This window comes from Gobio gobio, assembly GCF_949357685.1.
Source record: "Gobio gobio genome assembly, chromosome: 23".
NCBI lineage: Eukaryota > Metazoa > Chordata > Actinopteri > Cypriniformes > Gobionidae > Gobio > Gobio gobio.
In genome coordinates, this window is record NC_137119.1 from 30,739,483 (window position 1) to 30,749,634 (window position 10,152).

Genomic DNA, 10,152 nt, shown 5'->3' on the forward strand with positions numbered 1-10,152 from the left:
AAGGCTGTAACAACAAAATGTGGAAAAAGTGAAACACCGTGAATACTTTCCAGATGCACTGTATAGTCTTAACTAAATACAATGTGGTGATTTAAGCTAAATATCATTGCAATGTTATACATTGAACAAATGTATTAAATCCTTTCACATATTTTTTTTTAAAGTTTCCATTCATTCTGATGTATACTAACATTGCCAAAAAAGTTAACTTTATTCTGTAGATAATGGTATATAATTAATTTAAAATAATGTAATTGGTAAATATATAGTTTCCTCATTGACCTCTTTCTTAATAGGCCTACTTTATTGTTAATTTTGGCATTGCCATTGATTTCCACAGCTTATTACTATATTAAAATATCTCTTGGAAATATTTTCACTGTAACATATACTGCTCCGAGACTCAAGGTTGAGAATCCAAACACAGCTTTAATGAAAGGGTAATAGAGCAATACAGGCAAGGTCAAAACACAGGTAGGCAGTCCAAACAAACAATCAAGGCAGGGGACAGAAGCAAAAGGGTAATCTGGGAAACAGGCATGTTTCCAACAGACATGAAACCAGGGAAAACACTCAGAAATGCAGTGTAACACTAAACAAGACTTCGCAATGAATGACAGAGTGAACATAGTTTATATAGGCTGAGGTAATGAGGTAAATGAGACACAGGTGTAAACAATGAGTGTTGATGAGTCCGGGCAAAGGATTATGGGTAATGTAGTCTTTAGATGAAGTGATAATCCAGGATGGAGTGCCCTCTGGTGGTAATCACGGGCACTCATTTGTGATGGTGACATTCAGTTTGTTATTGAATTTCTTATTAAAGACAAAATGACTTAAGAAATATTTGATTATTGAAAAGTATTGTTTCGCTGTCATTTGTATGCTGAAGTTCCAGATAAGATCATGTTATATCCAGCATTTGTTATGTAGGTTTAAAAAAAAAATTTGTATAAAAATGAGCAGAAAATCTAGGTTATTGCATATATTTTTATTTAATACAGGCATATACTGCGTCCTGTGTCAGATGATGCTGTCCTCTGTTTTTTTGTGCATTGTTTACATTTACAGATGCATAAGAAATTTCGTCAGCTTCATTTCCCTGAAACAATAGAGATAAGTTAAGAGAAAAAAAATACTTATTCACTTTCACAAGACAGACCATGACCTTAAATACTTTAACTTTACATATCAAGTGCACTTAATATTTCCTTTGCAAACCAAACAAAAATTAAGTATAAATGATTAATACCTGCTCGCCCTCTGTACTTTTATATGCCTTTAAGTTTTCTGGAAGAAAATGTATTTATTTATTTGTTGAACAGTTAAAATTAATTTAGGCATGAATTGTGATTTGTGCTGCTAACCTTTTTCTGGTCTTTTTATTCTCCAGCACATGCACACATTTGACATCAGTGAGAGTAACAGAAGCACACAGATCAGAGGCAGCCATATCGTGGTACTGATGTAATTATCGATAGCTTTTGTATCCTCTATTCCTTCTGCATTTTGCTGCTCTACATAAGGAGAATATGACAAGATTTTAGGATCTGATATTTAGGTCTGTTCGGTTAGAATACAATATATATATATAAAAAATGTTACTATATATAGTACATTTGTACTATTACATTGTTATAACTGGACACATCAAATGTAATTACATTTTCAATGACTTTCTGTCTATTCATAGAAATGTCTGAAACGCTTACCTTCACAGTCCAGTTTTGTGCAGTGAGATTGCTCAAGCATATAGTCCATGCAGCAGTAGAGCATCAGATCAGTGTCAGTGATGTTCATCAGAAGCAGAGAGTGAGTGTTTGTGGATGAACTGAGAGCTTTTATCCGTCCTGCATAACTCGGGTGAATATTGGAGGGCTCTGGTTTAGATTCTGTCCCATAAACATATTCAAGCCTCAGAATTCTGACAAATGTTTGGTTTCCGTTTGTAATGATCCATGTAATCTCTTTATCATCTTTAATGCTACAGGGAAGTGTTGTGTTTCCTCCTGGATGAACTGTCACTGATGATCCTTCATTTAAAATGAAAGCCACAAATGTGAAGTCTAGAGATGAAGTATTATAAAAAATTGATTAATTTCTTTAGTTTTGAATTTTCAATTAATGCTTTTTTTCTTTTATCATTAATTACTATCTAATTAGAATATTGGTTTAATTGTACAGCTGAATAAATAACATACAGTATTGCGGAAATGCAAAAGGCTTGAAAAAGCATTTTAGACCTGTTCTGTTTTTTTTCCATGCCAGAGATCGACTCTTACTTTTGTTTCAGTTGCTGTGCTCTTTGCTTTCAGTCACACTGCAGTGCAAAGGCCTTTACCATAATGATTTTACATCTTCACATTTATGATTTAGAACTGACAGATTGTTTAGTTTCCACACTAACACACAGCATGCAATTAAGTTCTCATTTCTCAGTGGTCTAGAAACTGGTTTCTGAAAAACTCATATGCATTCTTTGAACCTATTTCCCCCTCCCCATAGGTCACTGATAAAGTTTAACACATTGCTACAAATACTCACAATGGCTTCAAACTTACCAAGAAATATCTTTTTAAGAAGTATTACCACTTTTTACTGTGATCAGTGTTCAGTATCATACTTCAGCAATATCTAGTCAGCTATCACTGACAGAAAATCTGAAAATCCATTACTATCAATCCAAAGCTTATTCTAAGAAATATTATTCATATAAAATTCCAAATTCAGCCCTTCTTTTTGTAATACATTTGAAGAAGGGGCCTTCTTAAAACACAAACCCTAAAAATTATGAAATATTTTGTCCATTGCTAATTTCAGTTCATCGTTCACAGGAAAAAATATATATATATTAGCACAAAAAAAGGACACACAACGGCTTTGGCATACTCACTTATCAATCCTCTCAGCTTCATTTTCTCTGGGTTTCTCTGTGTGTGGTTGCATGCAGACTGAAAGCCACATGTAGCTTTTTCCTCTTTTAGTTTTAACATTGTTACTTTACTCACCAATAGGCAGTGACCCTGTGATCAGAACAGACACATGCACAGATAAATGCAAAATAAAGTTCATGCAACCTGTAAATGCATCAGTATCTTACTAACCAGGTTGTTTACAGTTATTTAAGCGCTAGTTACTATTGTGAAAGGTGTTTACCAAAAAAATCCTCATGTCATTTATAAATGTGTATTACTTTTTGGAACACAAAAGAAGATCTATCTTGACAGTGGGGTCCAAACAACAACAACAAAAAAGAAAGAAAACACACAATGTCCATTCAAAACAAAATGCAAAGCACACTGGTGAGTGCATTTGAGGTTTAAACCCACTGAATGGCAAGATTAGTTCCACTCCATAGTGAATTTTAAGAAGCCTGACTGTATACATGAGTTCACTGGAAAATGTTAATTTTCAAAGCAGGAATAGATATCTTACTAAGTAGTTGTTGTGGCAAAGCTCTAAAAGATCAATGAACGCAGAGAACAAAAAGCAAACGTTTCAAATGAATGCTTGCACAATACGCTTCAATCAAAATGTCCATTGATGATGCTGTATTATTAATGAAATCTTTTGTTTCAAACATACACTTATTTGTTTTCTTGTCTCCAATAGCCACTTCCTCTGCTGTGTCAGCAAGCACAAATAACCGACACATAGATGCATCTCTATGGGAAGATAATGTTTGGTTTATGTGTCTCAAGAAGATACATTTATATATATATATATATTCACAATATTGAAATGACGGCATAGCCACATTGCATTCTTTTCTTAAGACCACTTGCACTATCTTTTTTCTAAAGGTAATAATGATTCTTAGCAAAAAAAACATTTGGAGGAAATGTGGTCATGTTCGTGAGAAATGTGTTAAAGCCCCTGTGTTCCTGTATCAGGAAATCCATGTGTGTAACAAGAAAACACTATGACATGACTGAGACTTCCGCAGAAGCTTGTCAATGTTAAAGTTGTGCTTCCATTGTAGGTCTATCACATTCTCTTTGCTCTAAATAAAAATTGCTTTTCAGGGTGAAATCAAATTTGATGATGATGTTATGATGAGACAAGATGATTGGACCCAGGCTGAGGTTGTGTTTACTCCTATATCAAGTATAACTTTTTGTAAATTATCATTTTAAAATGCTTTCATATATCTAACCTCACCTTTTATCATACACTGCTGCATTTGTATAATAATACAATACAAGACCTTAAGTGTCTCTCTAATAATAAAAGATGTGCTTATATACATTAGATTGTTGTAGAATTGTCTATGTGGCGAGGTGGACGAGCGAGAGACATGGGAGGAGCGAGCGAGATTTGTGCGTGATTGAGAATGAACGTCACCTGCGAGGCACACCAGTCTCGAGTCCTCCCATGAGGGAGCACGGAGGCATAAAAAGACGAGCGACTTAGTGAAGGAGGAGAGAGGACCAGGCCTGGACTATGATTTGTATTTTGTTTACGTTTAGTTTATGTATGTGCGCGGCAGTCGTCCGTGAGGGGCTGCCACTTTTACTTTCATTTTGTTTGTACTGTTTTGATTAAAGTTTGTTGTTTATTGTTCGCCGGTTCCCGCCTCCTTCTTCCCACACGAACAAACTTTAATCAAAACAGTACAAACAAAATGAAAGTAAAAGCGGCAGCCCCTCACGGACGACTGCAGCGCACATACATAAACTAAACGTAAAACAAAATACAAATCATAGTCCAGGCCTGGTCCTCTCTCCTCCTTCACTAAGTCGCTCGTCTTTTTATGCCTCCGTGCTCCCTCATGAGAGGACTCGAGACCGGTGTGCCTCGCAGGTGACGTTCATTCTCAATCACGCACACCGATCTCGCTCGCTCCTCCCATGTCTCTCGCTCGTCCACCTCGCCACAGTCTATTAAACACTTATCTATTGATGTCAATACATGGCATTATACAATTCATCTCTCCTACTGGACTTGTTGGCTTGATGGATTAAAGGGTCAGTTCACCCCAAAATTAAATTTCTGACATTAATCACTCACCCTCATGTCGTTCCAAACCCGTAAGACCTTCGTTCATCTTCAAAACACAAATGAAGATATTTTTGATGAAATCCGAGCTCTCTCTGATCCCTCTATAGACAGCAATGTAATTAACACTTTCAGGCCCAGAAAGGAAAGTCATTGTTAAAATCATCCATGTGACTCCAGTGGTTCAACCTTCATTTTATGAAACGATGAGAATACTTTTTGCGTGCAAAAACAAACAAAAATTACTTTATTCAACAATTTTGTTCTAGCCTGTGTAAGTCTCCTACACATTATCCATTCAAAATCCATATATCCAATATTCAAAAATATCTTGATTTGTGTTTTAAATGTATATTTTATTTTGATCCAGATTTGACCCACTAAAATGGTGTAGGATACAATGCTAAATATGCAAATAGTTTATTAACTTACTTGTTGGTTTTAACTTACAAAAACCACATAACTTTCTTCTGCACCCATCGTTGTCTCGAATCAAGGCAGAACTCTCCCTCTTCAGTCTTAAAGCTATCAAAGAGAATGAAAACATTGAAATCACAGAAATATAACATCAGGCAGTTGATCTCGTATCATGAGGTTTTCTTTAAAGAGGAACTGTGATTCTTACTTTACGGCCTTCAGACATGGAGGATTTTCGTATTGCATCCTGTAAACGATGATAGGATCAGTCAGCTCATGCTGTTCTGATGGCATCACGGCAATACAGCCGTAATCAGGGAATATGTTCCCTGATCACCAGCATCTGCTAAAAAAAAAGAAAAACTTAGGAAACCTCAATATTCTGCATCATCCATCAGATAGAAATAAACTATGTACAGTTTCTAGTACTTTACCCGTTATAGTCCAGATCACAGATGCAAAAAACACAACAGCCAAACTCCTCATGAGGATCCTTTGTGTCTCCATTGTCACAGTCGATCTACAGCTCTCACTTCTTGTGTCTGAGACTCTTACTAGTTCATCTTAAATAGTCATTAAAGCGGAACTTGGGCTACATCATGTCTTTTGCAAGCACATTTATTTTTGTGGATAATCATTGCTCTGTTTCATCACCATATGTGAGTTTCAGTGTAGTTTATTTTGGGAGTAAACTCAGTAAACCCATCTGTTTACTGACTGAGACTAAGTAAATGTATTGGCAGTAAAAGTATCTGATGTATTAATTGGGAGTGGGGTGGGATCTCTGTTTTAGGAATATCTGGTTCACAGTTATTATCCACATCCAACTGGGCTACACATGGACAGTATTGTAACGATGAGTCAGCAGAGTGAGGATCCATGTGCAGCTTTATTAGAAAATCAGGATAACAAACAGGCAGAGGTCAATCACCAACGACAGGAATAAACAGGGTAAATCAGAGGCGTAATCACAGTACAGGCAGGTGGTCGAGGCAGGCAGCAAACAGAGTAAACGGAAGCCAGTAGAACAGAGCACAGGTCAGGCAGCAAAGAGCAACAGAAGATCAGTCCAGGGTCAAACACGGGAAAACCAGAAACAGGATAAACGCTCGGAGTCGGAGATGTCAGCAGTAGCAAAACAAAACTACGCAATGAGAGTTCTTCTTCTTCCTTTTTTTTGGCGATTCGCATTGATTTCGAGCATTACCGCCTCCTACTGTGAACCAGAGACTCTAACCACTACCCCCATCCTTATCAGACGAACGTGATCATCTCTGAGCTCCGCCATAAGTTCCGCTAAGTGAGGTCAAAATATAGATGTATACGCCTCATTAGCGTTTGCACGGATCAGTAGAATGAGGCATCTACGATCTATATATCTATGACCAGGCTCATATTTGACCTCACTTAGCGGAACTTATGGTGGAGCTCAGAGACGATCACGTTCGTCTGATAAGAGGTAAAATAATAGCATAAATACTGCTCGGTTTCTCGCAGAAACGGATCGTTTCGCTAGGTAAGATTATTCAATGTTTGGTATTGCTTAAAGCCCTTTGAAGCTGTACTGAAACTGTCATTTGGACCTTGAACCGTTTGGAGCCCATTGAAGTCCATTATATGCAGAACGATCCTGGAATGTTTTCATCAAAAAGCTTTAGAAAGAAAGACATGGACATCTTGGATGACATGGGGGTGAGTAAATTATCAGCAAAAGTTTATTTAAAAGTGAACTAATCCTTTAAGTCCTGTATGTCCTATTCTAAGTCTTGATGAAATGTTTTCCTCTCTTCTACTTCCACCCAAGTACCTCTTTTTCCCCACTTTTGGCTGTATTGCATACATGTGTCTACCCTTACTTCCTGTTTCCCACATTTGTTGCCATCTTTGATTTATTTGCTTTTTAATTATAGTTTTAACTTCATCTCTACTATGTGTTATTTACATTCCAATTCTATCCTCCTGCAAAGCTTGTTTCACCATTTTATCTGCTGCCTCATTCCCTTTTACCCCGACATGAGCTGGTACCCACATGAACATAAACCTCACTCTTACCTGCTGTAACATATATCATTCTTGCAATATCTCCACTACTAAATCCTGTCTAGAGTCTGACTGTTGCGCTTCAATGCACATAAGAGCAGAACTGGAGTCTGAACATATTACCACATCCTTTAATCCTGCCTCATTTATCCACCTCAATGCCATCATTATTGCAATCAACTCTCCTGAAAAAACTGATCATTTATTTGATATCCTTATTTTTCTGGATAGCTGCAGATTTGGAACAACAAACGCTACACCTACATGTTCATTATCTGGATTTTTTGATGCATCTGTATATACTTGCATTTTATGCCTTTAATTTAACCATAAGTATTCCCTTACCTGGAATTCCTCTTTTTCACTCTGACCTTCTTTCTGCCTGTTTTCCAACATCCTTAAATCAACTGATGGCTGCGGCAAAATCCACAAAGGGACTGCTGGTAACACCACTCTTGGAGTAATTCTTAACTCTTTAATATCCAACTCTTTTATTAAATCAATCACCCATCCAAAACTATTACACTTCCTTTTTCCATACTCCCAACACTGCTCTAATACCTTTAAAGTAGGATGAGATTTGTCCTGTCCCATAAGATTCACCCAATATACTGCATTTAACTGTTGTCTTTTTATTTTGAGAGGCATATCTCCTACTTCTACCCGCAACGTTGAAACAGGTGAAGAAGGGTATGCTCCACAACAAATCCTTAATGCCTTTGCTTAAATTTGCTCTAGTTTATCCAAGTGAGTCTTTGCCGCTGATCCATATAGTATGCTTCCATAATTCATTACTGATCTAATTAACGTTATAAATAGTTTTCAGTGCCAGCCTATCTGCCCCCCAGACTTGCCCAGAAACACATCTCATTATATTCAACACTCTTTTACACTTGTACACTTCCATCTTCTCACTATGGCCTTTCCATGTGAGTCTGCTGTCTAACCAGATTCCAAGAAACCTTATTTTGGATACCTGTTCTAGATTTAGATTACAACTTTAATTTCATTTCATCATCAATTCTTTTATTAGTGAAAAAGATTACCTGAGTTTTTTCCACTGAGAATTTAAACCCCCACTTAAAGGGTCACTTCAGTGGTTTAGCATTAAGCTTTGTATCAGTAGAAACCCGGTAGTAAATTCAAATGATGGTACTTTCCCCCCTCATATCCCCCTGAGACGAGAGAATTATGCATTTTATTTCTGGAAAAATTCCTCCGATGACGCAAATATCGTCATTTTGCATCATCGAGGATTTTTTGGCCAGAGGCAAAGACTACAGTCACTAGATGGCGCTGTTCCGCATGTTATCAACCCGCCCATAGGGGAGAGATCTCACCCACAGAATGTAACGTTAAGACAGACAGCCGAACGGACATTAATAGTAACGGAGCGCGGTGCAGAGTAAAGGGAGTGTTTCAACTTTTCAATGAATTCCTGTGATAGTTTAGCTTCCATATGTGATCTGAAAACGTGCCAGACTGGCGCTAAACGTTACCTCAGCTCTGCGTGAGCTCGAATGAAATCTGACACTGCTGGGTATGTGACGTGAATTTCGTTCGGCTCACTCACACTTTATTGAAAAGACACGTTCAGTTTTTAATTGTAGTGTTTATTCTCTAACTGAACGAAATGATTGTATTACTATGAAGATCAAAACCACGGTGTACGGAGTGGCCTCGTAGGGCAGCGAAGCAAGTGCATTCTGGGAGTTGTTGTCTTTCATCCACATGAGACAAAAATACATTTTCACATTTCTACTACATAAATGACCCAGTTTAAATACAAAGCTTAATGCTAAATCACTGAAGTAACCCTTTAAATGACCATTCCTCAACTTCTTTTAAAGCATTTTGCATCCTCCGTACAGCATACTTTACATTCCCCCCTCTGAACCACAGAGCTCCATCATCTGCAAACAAAGATCTGCAAATAATTGTAACCACCCTCTCAAATACATAATTTATCATGATTATAAAAAGCAATGGACTAATGACACTCCCCTGAGGAGTGCCATTCTCTGTCATACCTTTTGATGATATACACTCTCCCACTCTTACCTTAAATGATCTATCTTCCCAAAATTCTTTGATCCAATTATACATTCTCCTACATTCTTCAATTATACCTCCTACCCCTCCTATCACAATCTCTTTATTAATCAACGCCTTTCTAATATCTGACTCCAAGCAAACTACTGGGTCCTTCGTTCCTCGCCCCCGCCCCTAAATCCACTCTGATTTAGAGATAACTTCTTCTCTTTTTCCAGATAATACATTAACCTGTCTGTAATCATTTTTTCCCCATTATTTTACATACATGGGAAGTAAGTGCTATTGGTCTATAATTTGTTGGAATACTATGATCCTTCCCTGGCTTCCTAATGGGAATAACGATTGCCTCTTTCCAGCTCTTAGGTAACACTCCTTCCATCCATATCCTGTTTACAAACTCCAATATTACACACAATGCCTTTTCAGTTAAATGTTTTATCATACTATAACTTACTCCATCTTGCCCGGTAGCAGATTCTTTCACTCTTTTTAATGCTCTTCCATTTCCTCTTCCGTCCAACACTTCCCTCCTGTCTTTCACTGTCGGATTTCTTTTTAATATCTTTTCTCTTATTCTCTTCCTCTCTTCACACAAGTTTCTGGAAGATTTAACCTTAATAAACTCATCTCGAAACATTATTG

The 10,152-nt window shown here is 37.2% G+C and overlaps 1 protein-coding gene across 6 annotated transcripts; it reads right to left on the reverse strand.

The window, feature by feature from the left end:
- Positions 1–411: 411 nt before the first annotated feature.
- LOC307119533 (uncharacterized protein) lies at positions 412–5,959 on the reverse strand. Of its 6 annotated transcripts, none has more exons than XM_079805869.1 (9): positions 5,850–5,959; positions 5,624–5,758; positions 5,431–5,523; positions 5,011–5,047; positions 2,894–3,023; positions 1,713–2,066; positions 1,368–1,517; positions 1,253–1,290; positions 412–1,102 (listed from the first exon to the last, which is right to left on the reverse strand). In XM_079805869.1, exons 4-9 carry the CDS (start codon positions 5,014–5,016, stop codon positions 992–994), a joined length of 789 nt encoding a protein of 262 aa, XP_079661995.1. In that variant the 5' UTR covers positions 5,017–5,047; positions 5,431–5,523; positions 5,624–5,758; positions 5,850–5,959; the 3' UTR covers positions 412–991. The 6 variants fall into 6 exon arrangements, with proteins under 6 accessions (XP_079661995.1, XP_079661992.1, XP_079661994.1 ...); XM_079805866.1 differs by having other exon boundaries at positions 5,011–5,102; positions 5,850–5,955; XM_079805868.1 differs by having other exon boundaries at positions 5,624–5,761; positions 5,850–5,955.
- Between the last annotated feature and the right edge of the window lie 4,193 nt (positions 5,960–10,152).